We start from the raw sequence: 27,365 nt of genomic DNA on the forward strand, positions 1-27,365 counted from the left end.
AATATGTTATAATCTAATAAATAAAGGGTTTTGGAAAAAAGACCGTAATCCTTTTGTACCTTAAGTCGGCTGCTTTCTTATATTTTTATTAATTTCGTCCATTAATTAAATGTTAGGGTAATTGCCGATACAATCTTAGAAGAATAGCACAGTTCGGAAAACGAAATAAATGTTGCGAACTGAAAATAGAAAAAGTTTAAGAGCTGCTACTCTACTATGGCCTATTAAAATACCTTAAATCACTTGATTATATATTCACAATTTGCTTGAAATAACAAAAATATCGATTAACATTATAAAGAATCAATCTAAACGGGAAATGAAAACAAATTGTCAAAACATTATTTATCTGTCGCAGCATAAACTTTTAATCAAGGTTCCAAACGAACAGGCGTTCTTTTTTCAAAAGGAATTAGTGGTGCCGTGTAGTAGCGCGGCGACGCGTCGCAGTGCCGCCAACATTGACAGCTGTCAATCAGATTCAATATGGCCGCGGAGCCGGTTCCCGCGCAACGGGCAACTTCGTCAAATCTGATGCAGGAGAATCACCAGATGCGTTAGATTAGATGCGTTTCGTAATCCTAACAATGTTTTTAGAAACATTCAATGGGATGTGTTGACAGGTTTTGCTTTGAAAATTTTAACTTAATGCCTACGATTTAGAATTTTATTCGTTCCGTAGTTTGGAATGTACTATGTACGTTGTTACACTTACTACGAATTACTTACGAATTAAATAAAAGAAAATCCAACTACCATAGATTGGTAAAGACTACTCACTCCTAACAAAAAATGTAATCAGTTTTGACAATTGAAATTGTCACTGTCATCTATTTTCGTGTTTGAAAAATATTTTAAAAATGTACTTTTTAGATCATTTACGAAAGAAAAGATATTCCTCACGTTTTCTTCTTTTTCGTGTTTTTGCACCACATAATTGCACATGTCAACATTGTTCCGCATAAATTACACCATGACAGCCATTAAATGGCTGACGGATTTTTCAGCCGTTTAAGCCAATTAATTGCTTCCTTCAATTACAAGGCAGTGAGATATCTATACTTATTTATGCCAACTACGCTATAGTTATTAACAAATTCATGAGGTTAACAAGTGTAAAATAACATATAAGTAAATTAAGTATGTGAGTAGATTTAAATTTATATTTTGGTGAAACAATATGAAATATATTCTAACTAATATTTAAAATGCAAAAGTGAGTTTGTTTTACACTTAACGCCTTTACCACATCATCGATTGACATGAAGCTTGTACAACGTTGTCAGGTGTTCAGAAAATAACATAGGGTATAGTCCGCGCCAAACTGCTAGTCCGCTCTGAAGTTGCGAGCAGGTGTAGTCATACAATTTGCTATGGCGACGCGATTCATTTCTATATTCAAAGCGGACTAGCAGTTTTACGCGGTCTATACCATTTATCACGAAGTACCGTTCCTGAGGGACAGAGATCTTTACGAGAGGAGCCGCAGCTAAAGATTAGTTTAGATATCTGACTAAAAATGAGTGTTTAGCACTGATACTCAAGTGACAATTTATTCCGAAAATCGTACATAGGTAAAAGTGTTTAAATGACGACTTAGTATTTTTACAACTATTGTTGATTGGCCGAGTTCATGTTACTGGTGTTACAACTAATTCTAGGAATTTTATACCTACGTTCGATGCAATACCTATACGATAATTCAATATTACCAAATGCGTGTAACGTAGGTATATTACATATTTTATAAGCAAATTTATTAAAGGTCTCTGATTTATGAATAATTGACTTTTGTTTTTTTTTTTTTTATTTTAATTTTGGTCTTGGTTTGTCTATGGCACTCATGACAATTTTATAATACTCGTATGTATTTTTAAAGATTGTGGTGGACATTATTTTTAATTAAAATTATTACACTAAGATTACAGTTGGTAGAAAGTTAAGCTCCTTAAATGTATGTATTTAATGACTACTTATAATTTTTTTTGCATTTGACAACTTGGACTTAGGACAATTACAGTTTACGGTTACATTTTACTTAAAAAAATACCGTTTTTTTTATTAAAATATTTAGGGCTTGGGTATAAAAATGAAAAAAAATCGGCAATGGAATTAGTGTACAGCCGTGGAATAATGCTTCCTTCTCATATTTAATCTGTATCATAACAGCTTAGTTACTTAAAAAAATTGTTGACACCTTACAAGTCCTCTGACACCTATACACTTCCATTAGAAATGAGAAGATATTTCATTTACATTTCGTAATGTGACCACGGTACAAATATTACTTACTAGGTAGGACGCTACTGTTCTCCTAGATTTTATCCCTTAATCTCCTCGTACGATACTCATACTGCCCTCAGAAGTACCAAAGCGGTATCTCAAAAAAAAAAAACACATTTTGCCATCGGATAGATATGAAATTACGCGTCTAATGAAGTAAGCCAGCATTCGATATCCTAATTAAAACTTACAAAAAATCAAGTGAGAATATTGTCTCTACCGCAATGTTACCCCATAATTAGATGTATATCAAAAATATGAAGGTTATTTGCCGTATATTTAAAAACTGCATATTATGTCAACATATTTAAAGATAAACTAAAACAAATATCAATAAACATAACATCATCATGAAATTAAAAAAAAATAAAAATAATGACTTAAGTATAGAACGACTTTTACAAAACCTCGATTTTCTCGAAACTTCAAATGAGATACCGCTTAGGTGCTTCTGAGGGTGTTATTTGAAGAGAGTCTTAGTAAGCCACCATACGCCAGGGCCACATCGATCGATATAGAATTACTTAACCTAAGGTTAAGGTTAGCCGTAGTATAAAATAATAAATAATTACACATTAAAACGACGGTAGCAACCAATGTCGGCAAATGCATTTGAAATAGAGCTGATTTTATTGAAAGTATATTGGAAATACTTTATGCTATTAAACGAGCTTTTGCCCGCGGCTTCGCTCGCATTACGAAGTAATATTTTCATTCCCTCTTCTATCCCCTTGGGGGTAAAATTGATCAAAATCCTTTCTTAGCGGATGCCTACGTCATAACATCTACCTGCATGCCAAATTTCAGCCTGATCCGTCCAGTGGTTTGGGCTGTGCGTTGATAGATCACTATGTCAGTCAGTCACCTTCGAGTTATATATATTTAGATATGATATGATAAGTATTTGGAAGCGTTGTCTGTCTGTTAAAGAAATAACTTTAACAAACTATTTATTTTAAACTTAGTACTAAATCTAAAGATGCGTTCTGTACTCACGCGGCACTAGGATTTACTGTGTTGGGTGTCCAAAGTATTTAAAATTTAAATAAATATTTATTGTTTGCTAGGCCGAGAATCGAACCTGGAATTCTGTGCGTGTTAGACTGATATGGTGATCGCTGCATAACACAGTACCTAATCAGTTTCATTTGTCTATGCACCTATTTTTAATAAAATTGGACGAATTTTAAAACTAAACATAGATAGATTTCATGTCGATTGTGCAATATAAAAAATACCTCCATAAGCACCTAATCTTTCCAGACATCTCATTAAACACTTAATGAAAAATATTTTACTTACATATTTTTTTTAATTTTAATAAATTGCAATATTTTACTTAAAAATAGCATTATTTTATACTTAAAAAATCATTTACAAATTACATTTTTAATTCATACTATTGTCATAAATGTCTAATTTTATTTTCTCTTTCCAGATGACAGAAGACATTAGACTAGTGATGTGACGTGTAAATGCGGATCTGCGTCACCCTGACGCGTCATTCGAACTAGTGTCGTGCTGTATCGATAACCGGTGTGATCTCGCAACCACTAATGAACACACTGATGCTAACTGCGGGCCCGGTTGACGATCAGCCCTGTGTCGACGGGAACATGTCGTTTTCGAGTTATAAGTGAGTATTTTTTGATTTTGAAATTAATTCAGAGACGATTAAGGATAATAGTCTACTAAGGATAATAAGGATAATAGTCTAATAGTATTTTTTCTTTTGTTTTATGTGATTTTTATTTTTATTTTATCTTTTTCTGTTATAATGTTTCATTTGTGTTGCAATTATCGGAATAAATGTTTCTTTCTTTCTTTCTTACTAGTTGTTTAAGTTCGGGGTCCAAATTTTGCGGCCCACGGACGCAATAAAATAAAAAAAAAATGAGTATATACTAAGAAACAAAATAAAAAGGCCAAAATTATCACTAATGCCAAAAATCTAGAGGAAACTGACGGTTTCAATTTGCATGTCTGAAGTCTACCAATCCCTTACTTAGTGTAATGGTCTGTGCGTATATTGCCCTAAACATTTTTCACACCAAGGCAAGCTGAGTTTAGCAATGGAAAACAATGGATTGATAATTAATTATCACTTCAATAACCACTTTCTATGCGTTAAAGTCTATACTTACTACACTTAAGGACAAAGTCCAAAAAATATCGACTAAATCATACAATGAAAAATAATTGTTAACCATGAATTTTATACTACTACACTACACACGTGTACTACGATTACACTGTATATGAAATACTCTTCACAGAAAACCATCGCGGTGTCGTTCTATGAAATTGGTATAGCCAACGAGCACGCAGTCCATCTGTAGCCAGTGGGTAAAGTAACCCACACTATGGAGCACGTGAGAGAAAACTGTAATGGAAAACTGGAGGTTTAGACTTTCATTCTGTCCCAATACACTTAAAATTAATATGAAATATGATTAACCGAAAAATATGTCATTTAATAAGAGATTAACCACTGATTTTACATTTTTATAAAACCGAAGGCCTTTAGAAACGACAATACATACGTATATAGTTATAAACACACAAATTTATGTATAAAATGCTTAAATTTCAACTATCAAAGCCCTAGTTTCACATTACGTAACATTACAACTAATTGTATTATTACGTTGGCAACTTGCAACAGACACTTGTCATAAATGGCTATTTTCCCAATTAAACACTTAAAAGGTAGCAACACCATAACAACAAAACGCCATTCTCAATTTACCGTACTGTACGAGTAGGATGAAGCCATTTAGCCAAAAACCGTACGTAAGAAGTTTTCGCCAATCGGAACCAGAATTCAGATGATTACTTATACTTGGAAATGGCCGCGAAATTTCGATGCATCATTAACAGCATTACAGGATTTAATTACTGTCTTTTTGTTTTAATGAATTCTAGGCTTAACAACTGAGAGGCATAGCTTAAATACCTCGTTATAAATTTCGATAATTTTTTTTTATAATATCTGTAATTAAACTTAGATATATTATATCCTACTTGAGATCAACCACATATGAACCGTCCCCGTGATGTGCAACACCTCGTTAAGTATGACTCCCATACCACATCCTTCAAACTAGAACACAGCAGCGCTTAACACTGCTGTTATTAGGCAAAAATAGGTCGTTCAAATTATAAGTCGAACCACAGAGGGGTTCTACCACCTTCAAAATAACGCCGATACATCTTAGAATCCAAGGCAGAACTTTATTTGCGGTTTAGCTGTAAATTTGTTTTATAGCCATTCATATCTTGAGGTTAACTTAGTTCTTAACCGATTCAACGAAAGGTCAAACTCAAAAGTAACGCAATGACAGAAAATAATAAAATTAATTTCATAATCTATAAAGTAAACAGCAATTACTGATCGCAAAAAGCCGTTGACCAATGAATTCGTCAGGCGGTTACAGTCCTCAATCGGGCACCTTTCATTTTAAAAAAAGAACCATACGCCATTTCATGTCAATTTTTGAATTATTCATCGTGCGAATGCGCGAGCGCATCGATTGATGCAAGCAAAAAGCGCGCGCTCGCTAATCTTCGCCGTCGTTCGCGTATCTTCGGGCTCCCTCGGCTCCCAATGCTGCCAACCGGCCATTTATTATTCAACTAGTTTTTGCAGTCACGCTGCGCAAGGACATAACCGAGAATGCATTTATTTGATAAATGATGTTTTTTCTAAGATACAAAGCTCACGATTTTTTACGTAATTTTTCGGTGTCAATATTTGGTGGTGTCCTTTGTGTCGCGCAATCTTTTCGAAATTCGAATTTGCGCCGTCAGCCTATCCATTGCCTACGTTCTCAGAAATCGTTCGAATGTTATTCTATAAATCATAATCGTTGATTTGTCAATACCGATTATTATTGACTGTGTCTTTAATTTTTGCGTATCGCGAGCACTTTAATTGGACAGCTTATGACATAGATAACGAATCAACGCGCGCTGGTATTTGTTAATGATTCACTTAGCATCGAGTGCCTCGTTTTTGTAGTGCTAATTCCTAGCTTACTAATAATCGAGTACGGGTGCTTTAATTCTATATTCGTTGTCATTGGCCGTCAAGCCAATTACAAGTAACATCGTGATGCTTCGAGTGCAGAAAAAATATAGTATTCGAATTTCCGAGCGTTCATCCCCCCGCCCGTCCGTCGCGCCTCGACGCCGCGTCTCGAGTGTACGTGATTGGTTTATTAATTAGGCGAATCATCGTCGGGTTCCATTTTTAAAAATAGGCGGGATTCTTGCTGTGCGACTTTTCTTTTTAATTTCGGTCGGCGTTGAAGGTAATTAGAGTTGCCAGTAAGCTTTTTGTCATAATTCCCTCAGCGGTGATAAGGGTTACTTAAAATTCTGTTTAACATACCTAATTAACAAGGTAATCCTGAGCACTTCTTGACGTATCATGGACCACATTGCGTTCTTATGGACGAAAATGAACACATAATTACGTTTTTCGGCGACATCAATATTCCTTGCTTGTTATCGAGCTTAATTATAATACGTTAACATATTTCATTTTGTTTATTCTAGTTCCAAATTTTAAAACATTTCCTTAATATTCCTTAAAACACTGGCATAGCACAAAATAGAGCCAAACAACAAATGATTAAAAAGTTACGTTCGAAAATCGAACGCGAACGAGTGAGGTCAGCAGAAAAATAACATAAAAAGTTTGTTCGCGGTCCGTCTCGGAGTTATGTCTCCTGGTGAATACCGTTAGGATGCCATCCAAGCCTAAAATGAGATAAAAAAGCTGAAAACTATTCCAATTGCCAGTATTCGGAATCCGTTTTGTCTGCTATACGAATTTTGAAACTTTGTTTTGGTCCTAACTCAATATTAAAAGTTTATTTCGTTGACATTAAATCACTAAAGTATTTTTTTATCTGTATCTTAAAAAAACGTTCAGAAACTGTCAAAATTTGAACAGTCTAACCAAGTAACGTTCGAAATTCAAAATAAGAGTACAGAACGAAAGAATGCCTTTCAAGTTGCAAATAATACGAATAGTCACACACATATTTCAAGCAACCGAAACGGTCTACGTACATTTCTCGAACACGGACAGGTCGGCTGACCGCCGCTACTAAGTAAGACGGGGACATAAATTCTTCAAAGAGTTAACAAAAATAAAAAACGGAAAACCCTTTAAAAGAGCTACCGAACTATAATTTATGAGAGTGGGCCCATCGCGACGGCCATCGTTCGAAATAATAAAAAAATAAAACTGTTTCAAAAAAAGAACGTTTCCGAACGGAGACGCAAAACGGTGAAATTGGAAATTATTTCGCGATAGCATCGCCAGCCGGTTACTTTCAATTTCTTTATATTCGCAAATGCGTTTTTTGTTTTGTCACCGAGTTATGGCTCGGACTGTACTCGTAAAGGCGTTAGTTCATATTGAGTTGTGTTTGAAATTAATCCTCTATACATTCGGTCACGAAACTCACGCTTGGTCAAGCTTTGTATTGCCTGTTAGATTGTTTCGATTGATTTTGTGAATTGTGAACATGAGCTGTGATAGCCTAGTGGTAACTTCGCTCGATCGGAGGGGCCGAGGTTCGAATCCCAGGCTTGCACATCTGATTTTTCAAAAAGTTTTCTGATTTTTAGAAATTAATTCTCACTTGCTTTTTAAAGAAGGAAGGAAAGCACCGTAACGAAAGCTACTAAAAATAATTCAAAAGTGTGTGATTCACACTTGTCCAGCGCAGTGGACTGTTGAGTAAAACCCTCACAAAGTGAGAGGAGACCGGTGCCCAGCAGAGGGACAATATTGAGTTGACGATTTTGTGAATCTATAAGTGTATGATTAGTCGAAGTCTTAATTTTAGTCGAAATAAGTCATTGTAATAGTCCACAATCTTAATGCTTCTCATTATAATATATGTTAAGGCAGAACTTTCGTGATCATTTCCTTCGTGTGAGCTACTTCAATTTTATAAAAAAATACAATAAATAAAGTTATAGTTCGTCAAACTTCTGTGCTCGTGGTTTTTGGAAACAGTAATTTGTCAGATTCATAAGCTTACGCCGCTACCCCTGAGGACTAAGCTGGAATGCATCGGAAAAGTATGTCTCCCTTGCCACACCCTTCAAACCAGAACACAGCAGCGTTGAACACTACTGGTGTTAATTTCGGTAGAATTAGGTATAGCGGTGGTGCCGCCGGAGTCGAATCACAAAGGATTCTACCACCTTCAAAATCTTGTGTTTTTTATGCTTATTTCTATCTTTATTCTATTTCTATCTTCTTCTGGTTCTATTTCTACTTCTAGTTATATTTCTATCAATAGAAGCAAAGTAGTAACAAAAGCTCAAAGTTTAATGTATGATAAAGAAGTAGAATAGTTTTGATAGTTTTAATCCCATGCAATCTTAAGCCCTACCGGTTTTGGGTAGCGGTGACGAAATCATTAATTGGTCAATAATAACTGTGATAGGTCACATTGTAGTATTTCATCTTTAAGTTTAAACAATAGATGTAGAATAGTTAGCTAAATGTTATCTTTATATATATATATTTCTTATGTGCGTGTGTATGTCACTGAACTCCTCCTAAACGACTGGACTGATTTTGATGAAATTTGTTGTGTGTGTTCAAGGGGACTTGAGAATGGTTTAGATTCACAATTTAGTCCGTGGGAAAAGGTTTTTTTAATTTTTAATTCGTAAGTAGTTATAGAATCGGAAACTATGCATTTGATCAAGTGATGATTTTTAGCAAAGTTGTGGTCCAAGACGAGGGTTTGGGAGTTGGTAAGACCAATTTTCGACAGATGGCAACACTGTCATTCCAATGCAGGTACAAATTTTCCGTTTTATGTATGTCATATTATTTCTTTAAAATGCGGGCGAAGCCGCGGGCACCACTAGTAACTTATAAATTTCGTTGTCCTAACCTAAGTATTTATAAATAAGAATATTTTTTTTCCCTAAAAACGTCATTATTTTATACTGTAACCTGACTTAGTAATTACCTTTTATGATCCTATTTCTGTCCCAACGCTGGGCTCTTCTCAGGGAAAGGGTTCAGTCCATAATCCACATATCCTTAAGATTATTTTAGAGAACTCTATCAAAGATCGTAAAATGACTATAGCTTGCGAGCTTTTCTAACCACTAGACTGCACTAGTCTAGTGCTTAGAAAAGATATCGTGCTTTTTTGGTTAATACTTATAGTTTAATACTATTAGTAAACCAGGATATAAAAATGTCCTTAAACTTCTCAGAAGTACAGTGGTATATTTATAGCACTATCGATCGATCTAAAAATGTTGCGTGCCAAAAGCAATCATAAGTGGATTGCAAATTAGAAAGTTGTGACCGCTTAAGCTTAACCAAGACTTAGTTAAGTGGACTAGATCGGGCATTATTATAAGCGGGTTTAGTATTGTATCAGGGCCGGATTTGGGTGGAGGCCCTGGGGCAACGAAGGGCCCTTATCTTTTTTGCACTGCTGTGTTTGGTTTAAAGGGTCTGATGAAGAATTTCTGAAGGGCATTCTAGTTCAGTCGTCAGGGGTAGTGCCGCATCTATGGCTGGCCTCAAGTACTCATTTTATAATATCTGGGGTTGATTATAGTTGTACATGGGCAGCAGTAGGCACTTACCATCGAGTGGACTGCATGCTCGTCTGCTACTCCTAATTATAAAAAATACATTTTACTAACCTTTAAAATAAAATGAAGTATCGTTAGCATATTTATATTAATTATCTTAACTAAAACTATATTATTTAATGTAAAAAGGTTTTACCGGGGCAAATTTAAAAATATCGCTGATGAAGTCAAATACCCATAGACAATATTACAGATCATAGCTGTTTTCGAAAATTATGTACAGATAAGCTGATAGCATAATACCTGTATTTAAGCATAGACAATAGAGCACAGCTGTTTTCGAAAACTGCCGAATACTAATAACTTTGTCGGAAATAATTTAAAAGTAATTTCTTGAATAATTACTATATACTTACTAATAAATAAATATGAATACCATATACATTAATTCATAATTTATATAACTAACAAAAACAATGAATGATAAGTACATATATAATAAAAATATAGAATATTAAAATTAACGTTTTTGGAAGTTTCAAACTTTTTCTTATATTGTCTTCTTGTTAAAGATAAGATTTATGAACATGATTTTTTAATCAAATTATCGTGCAAACAATAGAAATTTGTGAAGTTTCACACGGTTTTATGTCATGTAGGGTTAATTAGAATATTACAGTAAATCGACTAAGTGCGAAACGTTTAAAGTGTGAAAGTTCCGTAGAATATGCAACTAAAATAATTTCGGTTTAAAAAAGCAGTTGTAGCCTAATGCTTTAGAAACTCAGCCTCTCTAACGAGGGGTCCGAGGTTCAAATCCTAGGCACGCACCTGATTTTGCAAATCTGATTTTTCAAAGTTATGTGCGTATTAGAAATTAATGATTACTTGCTTAAAACGGTGAAGGAAAACATTATGAGGAAACCTGCGTACCTTAGAGATTTATATATAAAAAAAAACTCAAAGATATGTGAAGTACGCACTTGGCCAGCGCGGTGGATTATGTCCTAATCCTTCTCATTCTGAGAGCAGACCCGTGCTCAGCAGTGGGATAGTAATGAGTAATGACGATGACGTTTTAATGTACTAGTAGAGGTAAAACCGAACATTTTTGGAATACTTTTCTGTCTGTCTAGACACGGAAAAGTATTCCAAAAATGTTTGGTTTTTCCAACTCACCTACGGATCACTAAAACGGATTTTAAATAAAGTTCCTAATAAGCTTAAGTTATTTTTATTTTGATAATTAAATTAACATAAGGAGTCACCTTTGCACGTATGAATATTGCAAAAACTGTATATGATCACATAAAGTTGAAATTTAATTTTCAAAATACCTAAAACAAACAGGATAAAGAAGCAACTCATACTACTTTTTAATACTATACTATAATTGAACCAAGTGTTTGTACCTTCAAACTTTTCATCACTGAGTAATAACCACGGAAACTCGGCTTCTCAATCAAGGAGTCGGTGGGTCGAATCCCGGATCACTGATCATTACCCTCAGGAGGACTATGGAGGAGGAGGACAATGACATATCGTTTGATTTTTGAATTTTGTAAAAATCATCTTTGTCTACCCAAGATTGAACCCATACCCCAGCATAGTAAAACAAAACGCAAAATTCAATAACTATTTCAAATTAATTAAATATCTCATCCATTAAAACTCACTCCACAACAAAAAGTAAATCCATCTACTGATTTCCTAGCGACTAGGACACGAGCCATTGATGACATATCAGGTCGACGTGATATGTGACGTTCATTAGCGAGTGCTGCTGATTCGGGGTCAAATATCATAAGGCAATAAGGCATTATGGGGCATTCGAATTTAGTCCTTAACGTTGCAAATTAGTTAATAATGCAACTATTACTAAGAGTTGACTAGAAAATAGCAGTATTAAGCATTGATGTATTTGAGTTATCAAGAGTATGATGAGGCGTTATATGAGGCGTTCCAACTTAGTCTACATATGCAATGCATGTGCGGGTTTCGACGGACATAAGATTGCATTAAAATGGTTATATTTTGAATATAAAATAAATTAATTAAACATTTTATCTCACTTAACTCCATAACAAAGAGTTAAGTCATCCATCTACTGAGCTCCTAGCAACCGAGACACGAGCCATTGATGACATATCAGGCCGATGTGATATGTGACATTCATTAGCGAGTGCTGCTGATTCGGGGTTAAGCGTTATGGTTTAGTCTATGTGACGCCAATGTGTAATTCAAATGCAGCGGCATGGCAACTACAACTTAATAGTTTTGCTGTATTGGTTTAATAGATGTGCTGAGTCAGACACTTATAACGCGTCTGAAATTAGTTGCGGTGATATTACCAAAATTAGTGGTCCTTATAAAACAGAAATTGAAATAATTAAATTTCTCGTCCAGTATAAGTAACTCTTCAACAAAGCGTTAAGTCATCTATCTACTGAGCTCCTAACAACTGAGACACGCGCCATTTCAGTCCGACGTGATATGTGACATTCATTAGCGAACGCCGCTGATTCGGGGTCAAGCGTTATAGTTTAGTCTACGTAACATCAATGTGTAATTCAACTGCAGCGGCATCGCAACCACATTTTGGTTTAATAGATATGATTAGTAATGACTTATGATGACCTACATCACGCGTTACATTATAGTCCTCATATATGCACTACGTGTTTGTTTTCTTCTTGAATTTTGTAAAAAATATCTATGCCTGGCCAAGATTACCCGGAATCCTTTTCGTGGCAAAACGGTGGTTGTATGTGATAATAAGTTACACAATAGATTATATTAATAATAAATTCATTAATTAAATATCTCATCCAGTATAACTAACTCCACAACAAAAAGTTATATCTATCTATCTACTGAGCTAATACTGAGACACGCGCCATTGATGACATATCAGGCCGATGTGATATGTGACATTCATTAGCGAGTGCTGCTGATTCGGGGTCAAATATCACTGGCAAATATTATTAAGCGTTCTAATTTAGTCTTTATGAAGTGCAACTTAAGTGAGACCACCGCTAATATTTGTGCTATCTATCTATCTATCTTCAGCCCACGTTAGTCCACTGCTGGACATAGGCCTCTCCCAAGGCACGCCACTGAGCCCGATCTTCGGCTCTCCTCATCCAGCTAGTTCCCGCCGCCCGGCGCAGATCGTCGCGCCACCTTGCAGGAGGGCGTCCCACACTACGTTTGCCTAGACGCGGTCTCCACTCCAAGAGCCGTCTACTCCAGCGATTATCGGCTCTTCGACAGATGTGGCCAGCCCATTGCCACTTCAACTTGCTAGCCTTTAGAGCTATGTCGGTGACTTTAGTCCTAGTCTCAGAGATACACCGAGCATAGCTCTCTCCATAGCACGTTGAGCGACTTTCAACTTATGGACTAGCCCTACTGTAAGTGTCCACGTCTCGGCTCCGTAGGTCATCACTGGTAGGACGCACTGATATTTGTGCTATATGGTGTTTTTTTTGGGATTGAAGGTAAGGTTGTAACTTATGGGCGTTATATTTTAGTTCTCGATCACGCATCTGAGACAGACTCCAGGTAAGACTCTAACCTTATCTGGAGATGATTAAAGATGTCTATGCAGTTGTTACCATCAGAGCACTGCACTTTTTTATAATAGCAAACTGTTCCTGGAACCTCAGCAAACCACCGATACACCTAATTATTTTTTATATTCATCCACATCTAATTAACGAGTAATCAAATCTAATTAATTAAAAGAGTAATCCATCTGCAAAACTTGGCATTCATTACTAGCACGACGAATGTACTTGTCTAATCCACGATAATAAGGCTTTGTTCGCATGTAGCGTTCAAACAGATGCGTTTTTTTATTGAAGTACTCAATAGAACGCAGGCCTAATGAGAAATGATCACTGCTAAGGATTTTTACAATTAATGTTAAGTAGGATTAGGTCCTACTCAAGGTTAGCTACAGATTCTGTACCACTCAGCTGCTCTACCACTGAGTAGGTACTAAGTAGTAACGTTTCATGTGTAAATAGAGATACATTAAAATCTAATCTGCGGGTAACGGCCTATTGAGTAAGCTTTCTCAACACTTATCTATATATTTTTTCCTTTCGTATAAAATATACACAAATTATATAGAGATTTAGAGAGATATATCCACGTGTAAGATAAATAATAAATCTTTGTGTAGAACTCTATTAGCGCTATATTTAGGCACTTTAATTACTATTCAAGTAAACATATAAAGAATAATAATAAATTCAGTATAAGTGCTGCAAATGCTTTTAGACTTACCAACGAAAATTCCATTTTTATAAAATAAGCCATAAATTTCAGCTTATACAATAAAAACGCAATTAAAATGCCCCGTACGAAACCAGCCTTACCCAGTCGCGTACGATGACTCGGCTCGATATATCAAATAAAAATAACTCTTTTTTTTCCAATAAAATGTAAATTGCAATATAAACGCAAAAACGCCTAGTGCCAAACCAGCCTTACCTTCGCTTACCGTGACGCGGCTCGATATATCAAATAAAAAAATCTTTTTTCTAATAAAATATAAATTTCAATAAAAACGCAAATAAAACGCCCAGTACGTAACGAGCCTTACCCAGTCGCCTACCGTGACGCGGCTGGATATATCAATTAAAAAAAAACTGTTTTCTAATAAAATATAAATTTCAATATAAACGCAAAATCGCCCAGTACGAAACCAGCCTTACCCAGTCGCCTACCGTGACGCGGCTCGATATATCACGAAGTATCAATAACGATTTGTCAATAGCCGCCGCGCTGCGATTGTGTCCATTGACGGAGCCAGATTTGACTGAAACCGGATAGAAAGACCGGGCCGGACCGGTATTTCGGTAGCAAAAACTTAGAATTAAATGTATGTTATAGTGTTAATAATTTTATTTATGTATATTTAAAGGTAGTAGAATCCTCTGTGGATCGATTCTGAAGGCACTATTATATTATAAAAACCTAGAATTAAATGTACTCGTATTTATGTTATAGTGTTAATAATTTTATTTATAATTTATGTATATTTGAAGGTAGTGTATATTTGAAGGTAGTAGAATCCTCTGTGGATCGATTCTGAAGGCACCACTCAGACTATATTTGCCTAATAACAGCAATTTTAAGCGCTGTTGTGTTCCGATTTAAAGGGTGTGGTGAGGATATACTTATAAGAGGCGTTCCAGCTTAGTCCTCAGGGGTAGCATCTCTAGACAACATCAAGCAAGAATTTAACCTTATCTGCGATTGGTTTCAGATGTCCGTACCCCCAGTAATAGCCTCTTACCAAGCGTATTAGAAAGTAAAGATATTATAAAAATGAACGATAAATAAAATACGTGGTCTGAAAATGGTTTAAGATGACTTTTTCGGATATTATAAAAAATGGCAATGTAATGAACTTCCTTATGAAGGAAACACCACGCGAAGGGGTGGTAAAATAATTATAAATAATTCACTTTGTATAAGTTGTTTACATACTTAAAATCGTTTACAACAGTTCCTTTATTTCACAATTTAGATAGTGAAAAACTGTGAAATTTTGTGGTAAAAGATTTATTGATTGACGACCGCGGTCTGACGCGCAAGGAGTGTCGGGTTCGATCTCCGGTTAGACAGATATTTTAATGATGAATTTGGATAATGAACTGGGTCTTGGCGTTTGTATATTCGTTTTGTGTGTGTCCACGACACAAAATCCTAGTGTGTTACTGTGAGCGTCAGCTTTGTTATTTCATAACCGCGTATCTCTACTTCGTAGACATTAGACCTCCAATATCGAGTAAGGAATTCTAAAAATCCGCCCCATCGGTGTCGGGTGCCGAGTCACGAGAATATAACGATATCAGGAAACAGCGTAAGTTGAGACCGATCGCTACTAGCAATCGACACCGGCGATTGCCAGGCCTAGCTTATATGTAAGCGTTAGTAATTAGTCCCACTGGGTCTTTTTTAAGTGAAGAGCTTAGGCATGTTTAGGGCATAAGCCAAAAGAGGTTTATTTCGAAAGTTTGAGAGTATCTTTTAGCAATTTAAGGTGGTAGAGCCCGTTGTTTGTGGTTCGACTTTGGCACACCGCTGCTTCATTTTTGCCTTATAACAGCAGTGTTATGCGCTGCTGTGTTCTGGTTTGAAGGATGTGTAAGGGAAACATACTTTTGTAAGGTTCCAACTTAGAACGGACATAGCAACGCATCTGTGGTCAATCTCAAGTAGGAATCGAATCTTATCAGTTGATTACGGATGCTTAGGGAAGGCAGTAGCCCTTTATCATTAGGTAGACAGCATACTGGCCAAAAGCGGGCTGATTTCACAACTTGGAAAGTTCCTTTGCGCATTTTTTTTTTAACATTGGTTCAATTAATGTGGTTCGATCATGTAAGTGTATGGTTAAAATATTTTCCTCTATTTCCTTTAAGGTTAGGGCCGAAACCTTCGTCAAATGTTTGCCAAAACATTTGCCAAATACTTACTTACAAACCTCCGTTTCTTGCCTCGTATCTACCAAATCTTCATCCAATGTGTGATACAAATTACATTCCATTTTTAAATACCTATACACAGAAACAGCTCAAGATACTCTAGATGAAAGAATCGGGTGAAATCGCAGAACAATAGCGTTCCCACCACAGTGGCGCCTCTGGCGGCGTTCGCGGAAACGGTGTCGGGTATAGCGCCGCTTTCCTTTAAATTTGGAATCGCTTCAAGTTTCTGACTTGGTGGTCTTGCGCGTAATAGGATCGCGTTTTGTTAGACGATACCTTAGCGTTCTATGTAGTGGACCAATAAAGTAATAGAGTAGTGATATGCAAACGGATGTTTGTCTATTAGCTAGGTTTAGATACTGTTGAAGGTGGTAGAAACCTTTGTGGTTCGACTCCGGCGGCACCACCGCCACACCTATTTCTGCCTTATAACAGCAGTGTTAGGCGCTGCTGTGTTCCGTTTTAAAGAGTGTGGTAAGGGAAACATACTTTTCCGAGGCGTTCCAGCTTAGTCTTCAGGGGTAACGGCGCATCTGTGGCCGACCTCAGGTAGGAATATGTAATCCTATGAGATTTAGTTGAATTCGTCTAAATTGTGGAAATTATCATAGCCCATATTTTTAAACGGTCGGCTTTCTGTTTTTGGAATAATTTCTAGTTCTGAAAACTAATAGGAAATTATATTGTAGCCCACTTGTTGGTAAGTGGCCACTGCTGCTCTTGGATATATGTAATCAATCCCAGATAAGATTAGAGTCCTATCTGATGTTTGCCAGACGGCCTGACGCCGCGCTATTGAGGACTAAGTTAGAACGCGTCGTGGCTTAATGCATCTTATGATATGAGGTGTCGTTAGATTTATCAAAATTTTGGTACTGACGTAGAATTGACTACTCTTGTCAGCTCACAGATTAGTAAAGATTACTCACACCTAACAAGAAAATGTAACCAGTTTTGATAAATATAAAAAATCTAGTTTTTAGATCATTTACGAATGAAACTATATTTCTCCGCACTTTTTCTTCGATTTTTGCACCACTTTACTGCGCATGTCGGCATTGTTCCGCGTAAATTACAACATGACAGCCATTAAACGGCTGACAGAATTGTCAGCCGTTTAATGGCTGTCATGTCAGGCTGACAGAATTGTCAGCCGTTTAAGCCATTTCATGGCTTCCTTCAATTACAAGGCGGTGAGATATCTATACTTATCTATATGTCAGCTAATCATTTTCAAGCAATCATATTTTTGTTTTTATAATAATGACTAATTTCGGAAATATTTTCATTACACCGTAATCTAGACTTAAATAAACAGTCAAATATTTATAACCGCACTCAATGATAACAAATACGGATTCTACAATGGTCTGAATGTTTTCACAATTCTAGACATTTGTTTAGATAGGCCGGAATGTGCGTTTTCTAATGAGCCAAGCAATTGTGCGTTTGCTGTTTTTATTATTATTTATGTTTATGTGAGAATAACGAGAAAAACAATGGAATTGTCAACATATCGTATTTATGTTTGGTGTAGATGATGGAATGGAACGTTACAAATACCACTGTATCTAAGTTTCTGTTTAAGATGGAAGATGAATCTGTTTTGAATATAGTAGCAGACGGGCATGCAGTCCACTTGATGGTAAGTGGCTACTGCTGCCCATGGACATCTGTCATCAACCCCCGATAAGATTAGATTCCTATCTGAGGTCGGCCATAAATACCGGTGATACCCGGAAGTCTAATTTCAAACGCCTCGGATAAGTATGTTTCCTTTGCCACACATTTTAAATTGCAACACAACAACGCTTAACACAGCTCCTCTTAGGCATAGGCTCTTAGAAATAGGTAGGTGTGGAGGTGGTGCGTCTGGAGTCGAACCAAAAAGGGTCCACCTTCAGATTACAAATTGGTGTGCGGTACCTCCGCGGTCCAATTATACTGCTTATACCTTTTTAGCATTCCGTACCTAAAGGGCGAAAACGGAACCTTATTACTTCCCTCCACTATCTGTCCGTCTGTCACTAGGCTCTATCTCTTTATAACCTGTAATATATAGACACTTGACATTTTTATAGAATATTTACAGTCGTGGATGCTATTACAACAAATACTAAAAATTTTAAAAGCTTGCAAATTTAGGATCGGCATACAAGAAACAAAAAATAATGAAAATCTGGTAGTACGGAACCTCCGTGTTACTTTGACTCTCAGTTGGCCAAGTTTTTATCGATATTATGCTACCGTTCGTTCGTCAATCGAAGTACATAACAACTTACGTCAAGATTATGATTACATTACACGTAGCTAATAAATTTGATTTCTAATTAGTTAAGTACATGTGACTCTAGGTTCATAATTTTCTTAGATTATGAGACACGTTATAAAGTAAAGTCATCTTGAATGAAGCTAATGTTTTTGCTTATAATTTAGGGCTGTCAATTTGTTCATGGTTCCTTTACATGTTTTAACCAATGTACATTTCAACATGGTAGACCAACAATCTCATAGTATTTAGCAAAATAAAATAAACACTGCATCATCAAACTAGAACACGCAGTAAACGAAACAAGATGAATAGGGCTGAATTTAAAAAAAAATATAAAACAATCGATAGTGCAAAAACGGTGACACTTTTATTAAGGTTTTTTTTTTCTCTAAGAGGTCAGACCTTAACCTATGTTTTCCCTATGTTTGTCGTGGTACTTACAGGACACCCTGTATAATGATGCCAACTTTAAAGGTGCTATACTTTTCCGAGGCATTCCAGCTTAGTCCTCAGGGGTAGCGGCGCATTTTTTGTCGACCTAAGGTAGGAATCTAATCTTATCTGGGGAAGATCACAGATGACCATGAGCGGCAGTATCCACTTACCATCAGGTGGATTGCAAGCTCGGCTTCTTCTCATATATTATAAAATAAACCTAATACCTACCAACAGTCCTACTGGGCACGGTCTTCTCACAGTGAAAGGTTTATGTCACAGTCCACTAAGGCCAAGTGTGGATTGGTAGACTTCATTTTTTAACCGACTTCAAAAAGAAGGTGGTTATCAATTCGGCCGGTATCTTATTTTTTTTTTTATGTATGTACACGAATTACTCCGCCGTTAGTGAACCGATTTTAATAATTCTTTTGGTATCGATAGACACCTTTATTTTAAGAAATTTTAAACGTCTACATTTCCTCATCATAGTACTGTCTTTCTCAAAACTTAATAATTGGCCAAGTAAGTGTTGCACTCGCACACAAAGGGTTCCGTACCACCAAATTTTCATTATTTTTTTATGTTTAGTGTCTGTTATTATAGCAAGCATCGATGTAAATGCATTGTGAATTGTCTACCTATTACGTTTCAATAGAAAATAGCGAAAAACACCAAAAAATAGCGGTTCTTAGCGACCCCTCTTTATTTTCAAACTATTTTTATGTTTAGTATTTGTTGTCACAGCGGCGACCAATATGCATACTCTTTAAGTGTCAAGTGTCTATGTATTACGGTTCATGAGTTAGAGCCATGTGATAAACAGACAAACAGCGGAGGCTTAGTAATAGAGTTCCGTTTTTACCCGTTGGATACGGAACCCTAAAAATCAGAATCAATTGGGATTCATAGCTCTAAACCCCAGTATGAAACGCAGTTTTAAACCTAGCTATAAGTGATTAACAGATACAAATTCCCAATCAATGACTCAATTCAATCAACCCACCGTCTGATTCGGCGATCTTGAAAGTTTCCTTCAGCTGGCAAGGGTGATTATTTTCAAATATCGCGAACAATGGGTATTGTTGCCTGAACAGCGTCAGCGTTCTGAGACCAGAGATATTGGAGTGCTGTGAAGTGATCTTAACAATGTTTCTGATGATGTTCACTTTGACTTCCGAAAACGTATTTCTTTTGTACATGAGTCATTGGGTCTTTGTTTGATTTGTAAGTTAGTGTTTTTAGTTGGAAGGGTGCAAAAGCAGTGATAGCCTAGTGGTTAAGAAATTCAGCCTCTCGATCCAGGTGTCCGAGGTTCAAATCCCAGGCATCTCTGATATTTCAAATTTATGTGCGTATTAGAAATTAATTATCACTTGCTAAACGGTAAGGGAAAACATCGTGAGGAAACCTGCATACCTGAGAGATTTATAAAAAAGTCTCAAATGTATGTGAAGTCTACCAATACGCACTTGGCCAGCGCGGTGGACTATGGCCTAATCCTTCTCATTATGAGAGGAGACCCAACAGTGGGACAGTAATGGGTTGATGATGAAGTTGTAAGGTTTCGAGGTTATTTCTCACGGTAAGTCGCTAGTTGTTCTCAATGTGAGTGGTAATTGTAGATAAAAATTAATTGAGGTTATGAGGCTTAAAGTATGGGTAATATAAGGATATTTACTGACTAATTTGAGATAAGTTATAGAACTCTATAGATTATATGTGGGGGGATCAAATCATTTTTATTTTTAGTTAAAATTTTTATGTTTAAAAAATTGTATTACTATTTGTTGATAAAGCGGCCAATGTTACACAAATTTCGTAAAAATGTTAAGTGTCTATCTATTACGGTTCAAGAGATAATTCTGTGACAGACGGACAGATAGCGACTTAGTAATAGGGCTCCGTATTTACCCTTTCTGAAGGTGGTAGAACCCTTTGTGGTGCGATTCCGGCGGCACCACCGCCACACCTATTTCTAACTAATACCTAACAGCAGTGTTAGGCCCTGCTGTGTTGCGGTTTGAAGGTTGTGGTAAGGGAGACAGTCTTCTCCGAGGCGTTTCAGTTTAGTCCTCAAGGGTAGCGATCTGTGGCCGACCTCAGGTAGGAATATCTAATCCTATCTGGGGTTGATTACAGATGTCCACGGGCAGCAGTAGCCACTTACTATCAGGTGGACTGCATGCTCGTCTGCTAAACCCATATTATAAAAAAAAAACCATTAGCATTATCCTTACGGAACCCTAAAAACGCATTATAGAGCGGAGTCGTCTCAATCATTATTATTTGCGTACTAGCTATTCTATACATAGTTTGTGCAACGAGTGCAATGTGCACTGATATGTTATCAGATAAGCAATCCGTTATCACGGATGCAGCCGACCGAGCCACTCCAGCTCGGATACTTTCAGACAAAATGGCTCGTACAAAAACTACTTTTACTATCGAATTACGTTTAATGTTCGTACTACATAATGTATTTTGTTGAAATTAGAAGATTTTTTTTGATACTAAAAGATTTTATTTTGAATTTTATAATGAGTATGGAGTAGTAAAAGAGCATGTCTTTCCTCCGCTACCTAACTACTCCGCTACCGACTAACGAACGCCTCGCAACAGTATGTCTGTTTTACGACACCGGTCAAATCAGAATACAGCAGCGTTTAAAATGGCTGTGGTGCCTCTGGAGTCCAAAAAGGTTTCTACCATCTTAAGTTAATACTCTAATAATTCAAATTATAATAATTAGCAAGTTGAAAGTCCGAGCGTTCCGTACTACCAAATTTTTATTTATTTTTTATTCTTGGTATTTGTAATAGCAGTCATAGAAGTAAGTGCAATGTGAAAAACTCAAGAGATAGACCTGTAACCATAGATTAGTAAAGATTACTCACTCCTAACAAGAAAATGTACCCAGTTTTGAGAATTGAAATAGTTGCGTAAAAAGTTTTGCCACGTCTCCGTGCTAAAATGTCCCTAAAATATTTGAAATAATTATTTATTTATTATGTAAATTACGCAGTATTAGTTATTTATTCGTAAATTTTCTCTAAAAATGTTTTTATTTGTCAAGAATTCAATAAAAGCACTTACTAATAAGCCGTTTGTGGCTTCATTCAATTTCAAGGCGGCGAAGTATCTTTACTAATCTATGCCTGTAACAAACGGACAGACAGCGGACGCTTAGTAATAGGACGGAACCACATTCTTATTTTGGCTGTGGAACCCTAAAAACGATGTAGACGAGTTATAACTCGAATACTAAACAAAAACACAATTCTCGCGGTAAGAAAAATAACTATCTGAATAGTTTACGTCTCGTTCATAACATCGCATTGTGAGCGAGAGTCAACACACAACACTGAACACACAACAACACACGGTGCAAACAACACATGTTTCAGGGAACACACTTACTGGAATCTATGTTTTGATAGAATGTCCAAGAAAACTGCAGCTTAGGTAGTATTAACGGTAGCTAAGGGAGATATAGTCCGCGTAAAACTGCTAGTCCGCTCTGAATACATAAATGAATCGCGGCGTCATAGCAAATTGTATGACTGCTTGCTCGGAACAACTTCAGAGCGGACTAGCAGTTTGGCGCGGACTATACTTAAGATTAGGTACTCCTAAATACATCATCAAATAAAATTAGAAATCTTTATTTGCTTAACGAATGTACAAAATATATAGATATTGATACATACACTATAAATACGTCATTAAATCAAATCAAAAATCTTTATTTGCAAATTAATGTACAAATATCTGATCAAAATATGTTATCTTATATATGAAATTCTCGTGTAACAATGTTAGTTACCGTACTCCCCGAAACGGCTTTACCGATTTTCACCTAATTTTATATACATATTCAGTAGTTCTAAGAATCGGTTACTATCTATTTTTCGTACCCCTAAGTTATAAGGGTTGTTCCTTAACATTTTTTTATTTATATGGCAACACAACGTTTGCCGGGTCAGCTAGTAATGTATAAGAATCCTCTATTACCACTTCTCCGGGTAAATTTAGTTCCTAGAAGCCTAATAATAGCTAAAGTTTTTATAATATAGGAGTAGCAAACGAACATGCAGTCCACCTGATGGTAAGTGGCCACTGCCGCCCATGGACATCTGTAAACAGCCTCAGATAAGATTAAATTCATACCGGAGGTTGGCCACAGATGCGCCGTACCCCTGAGGACTAAGCTGGAAACACCTCGGAAAAGTTTGTCTGACCTACCACACTTTTCAAACCGGAACACAGCAGTGCTTAACACTGCTGTTGCTAGGCAGAAATAGGTGTTGCGATGATACTTCCGGGGCCGAACAGAGTGTTCTACCACCTTTAAACATGGGCACATGCTTACCATCAGATGGATAGCTGTCTATTCAAATCAAAATATATTTTTTCAATTCTAAATACATTCAAATACAATGTAGTTCCTTTACAGTCAATAGAGCTCTGTTTTAATGTCAATACATCTACCGCCACTTCAGACGGTATTTCTTTATCAAGAAGAAACAGCGAAAAAACTCCATAACATCTTTTAAAAAAGTGCTTTTTAGTATCTCATTGCAATTTCGTAAAAAGAGTTTGCAAAAAGGATAATCGCAATAAACATTCGCAACAGATACAGTGGAAGGACGATGCCACTTTGCGTTGCCTGATAGTGATAAGAGCATCTGATAAGGTGTTACGTAATTAACCCACTTGTCTTGAGTTATTGCCTCGTGTTCTATTTATATATGGTTATACGTGTGTGAGTGCTGGTAGCGCTCTTTGTGGTTCGTCTTCGGAGGCACCGCCATAGCTGTTTCTACGCAATAGCAGTGATAGCCTAGTGGTTAAGAAACTCGGCCTCTTGATCGAGGGGCCCGAGGTTGAAATCCGAGGCATGCACCACTGTTTTTTTAAAGTTATGTGCGTTATACATTATACATTATTTATCACTTTCTTAAACGGCGAAGGAAACATCTTGAGGAAGCCTGCATACCTGAGAAATCTTAGAAAATAAGTTTTTAAAGGTGTGTGAAGTCTAACCAATTCGCACTTGGCCAGCGCGGTGGCCTATGGCCTAATCCTTCTCACTAAGAGGAGACCTGTGCCCAGCAGTGGGATAGTAATGGGTTGATGATGACAAGCAGTGTTAAGCACTGCTGTGTTCTGGTTCTGGTACAAGAGACATACTTATCCGAGGCATTCCATCTTAGTCCTCAGGGTTAGCGGCGCATCTGTGGCCGAACTCAGGTAGGAATCTAATCTTATCTAGGGTTGATTACAGATGTCCATGAGCGGCACGGGCGATTTACTATAAGTTGACTGCATCGTCTTCTACACTTATATTATAAGAAGGTCTTAGTCTTAAGTTCGAATTCCTCGCTTGAATTTGTATCCTTTACCCCTTATTTTCATAACAATGAATTGTAGTTACTAAAAAACATTTTTGTTCCAGTATGATGGACTCTGGCGGGGCGGGAATCGCAGAATCACCCCCGACCTACCACCGGAGCTACGAGCAATACGTCCAGGGCGCTGTGGACAACAGCACCGACTCAACCCAGGACCAGACCAGCCCTGAGCTGGTCGTATGGTCCACCCTCCCTTACGGCTTGGACTACCGAACCCAGTACGACTACAGGAGTCCATACGAGTCCAGAGATTACTCCACGCAGCAATACGCGAGAGCTCCCTTCACGACTAAAATGGGGCAGGCCAAAGCGCTGAAGGAGACCAGGATAAGGAGACCCATGAACGCCTTCATGGTGTGGGCGAAGGTGGAGCGGAAGAAGCTGGCTGATGAAAACCCAGATCTACATAATGCTGACCTGAGCAAGATGTTAGGTAAGTTGTTTTTTCTATTCATAAAAGCTAAAGTATGCCGTATCCGTAAGTTTGCCAAACCGTTACAAATTTAAACGTGTGTATAGAACATTTGACTCGGTTTGTATAGGTTTGCAAGCGATTGTAGCATATAAAGTCCCTAAGTTTCACTGACAAATGCCGCATCCGCAAATCTGCTGAACCGCCACAAATTCAAATGTGTGGATAGAGCGTTCGACTTAGTTTGCGAAGGTTCGCAATCGTTTGTAGCGATCTTTTCCTCAAGGCAAACGTTTGTAGAGGTTTCGTGTTTGCGACAAATACCGAGCATATGGATGCGGCATTAGGTATTTTTTTAACATACCATTATCCATACATATTGAGCAATATGGAGCAATAAATGACTAATTTTTATAATAACATATTTTCCTGTTACAAATTGTAACAAATTCTCCGTTAATCCGTCAATTTTGTTATTTTTTTACGTAAGTGGGTACAATTTTTTTATGTTGTTTTCCTTTAGCATTTTTAGCCAACTCGATGTAGGCATTACATTTGTATGTCATCTAGTTCTTAAAAATTAAGTACATATTAACATATTTATCTCATTCACTAAATCAAATGAATACTTATTTTATTTTATTAAACAAATCAATACTTGTTTAGATGAAACCAAATCTATGATATCATGTTAGGTCACCATCTGGATCTTTCATCGGCTCATCTCAATAATACATTTTTGTATTCTTATAGAAGTTACTTATTCTGAACAACAACTCTATCGGTTGAATAGGATTTTTTAAAACGATCTTTTTTAATTTAAATTGAACTATACATAGCAAGTAAAAAGTGTCTAATTAAATATATTTTATAATATATTTTAAGTCTGTTATTTATAATCTATCTATCTATTTTTTTACCTACGAAATGCGAAAATGTATATAGTATGCAGAAATTTTCCGATGTCAATATTCAGCAAGCAAAACAATAGATAGATTCATTATTAATAATGAGCACAAATAGACAAAAAGTAAATAGTTAAAATAAGCTTACGGTGAACGATACCCAACCGCTTAACAAATTAACCATAGACAAAATAAATAAAAAACTAAAAACCTTTAAACCATAGACAGGACCATAGACCTCTACAATGAGTCAGCATAAAGGCAATCCTCACTACAGGCATTTGAAATTCAAATGTACGAAACGACCAGTTTTGAAAATTCTTAACCATGTTACTATCTCATGGTATCCTATTAGCATAAAATTATTATGGGTTTTGTTTTTTTTTTAACATGTTTTTTTTGTTTAGAGGTGTAACATGTTAAGATAGGATGAGGGTTAGACGCTTAAGGGTTAGGGTGAAATTGGTTAAAATACAATTAATTTTGAATATAAGAGAATATGTACCACATAGGTTATAAAATATACTACAATGTTAAACTTAACCATTAGGTTAAGTTTAACATTGTAAAAACTATTTTTATATCACGGCGTGCGTAAATTGACGTTTTACGCACGCTTCGCGTGCGCTAAACCCCCATTTCCGACCCCGTAATATAAAATTTTATACAACACGCGGACGAAAAATGTTTTTCTGACTCGTGTGATTGCAGTCCTCGCCTGCGGCTCGGCCTGCAAACTCACACTTGTCAGAAAAAAATTTTTCGTCCTCGTATCGTAATGTACTATTTTAAAAGATGTGTGTTATGGAGTTTCTTTCGCCGCTTCTTCTCCATAACGAAACACCTTGTGAAGTGGTGGTAGTTGTATTGACATTCAAAAAGTGCTCTGTAAAGAACAAAAAATTGATTTGATTTGATTTGAAAAAAAAAATGTTGTAACAGTAATGGTGAACTTAAACTGAAAATATAATTAAAAATAAAACTTTTTTTCTCTTTTAATAGAATAGAATAGAAGAATAATTTAAAATACTATAATAGAATAAACGAATTTACTTTAGTTTTAAAATAAAAAAGGGAAAACTCGTGGTAGAGCCCTTTGTCTTTCGTCACGGAAGTAACACCGCTGTGTTCTGATTTAAAGGGTGTGGTAATTGTGAGAAGATACACTTCCATTTGAGTCTTCAGAGGTAAAAACACATCTAGAGCCGACCTCAAATACGACTTCAGTTCTATCTGGATTGTTTAATCAAAATAAAACTGAAGTGGTCCATACAATTTCCAAGTTCTGATATAATCCGCTAAGGCAAATACGTAAACAAATACCAAAATGGCCATATATGTCAAAACGTAAAATCTCATCGTAAGGGAAGAGTAACTTCCTTCTCTAACCATTACTATATGTTTACGGGAATTTCATTTACAAGTACACCACTTATCTTCACATGAACTGACTAAAACTTATTCATATCATCATAAATTAATACGTTTTTATCATTCATTATTTATAGTGTGCATAACTTTTAACGTGTTGTATGATCCGTGTAT

At 36.4% G+C, this 27,365-nt stretch overlaps 1 protein-coding gene across 1 annotated transcript in view; it reads left to right on the forward strand.

Moving 5' to 3' along the window:
• The window catches only part of Sox15 (Sox box protein 15), a 171,650-nt gene that overhangs the window by 13,855 nt on the left and 130,430 nt on the right, over window positions 1–27,365 (forward strand). Inside the window, exons 2-3 of the mRNA XM_073092109.1 lie at window positions 3,722–3,919; window positions 24,548–24,936. Of these exons, the coding sequence (XP_072948210.1) occupies window positions 3,840–3,919; window positions 24,548–24,936 (469 nt within the window). The 5' untranslated portion in view covers window positions 3,722–3,839. The remainder of the gene's footprint in view (window positions 1–3,721; window positions 3,920–24,547; window positions 24,937–27,365) is intronic.

This window comes from Epargyreus clarus, unplaced genomic scaffold (assembly GCF_041222505.1).
Source record: "Epargyreus clarus isolate Ecla_fem2 unplaced genomic scaffold, WU_Ecla_fem_2.2 ptg000035l, whole genome shotgun sequence".
Classification (NCBI taxonomy): Eukaryota; Metazoa; Arthropoda; class Insecta; order Lepidoptera; family Hesperiidae; genus Epargyreus; species Epargyreus clarus.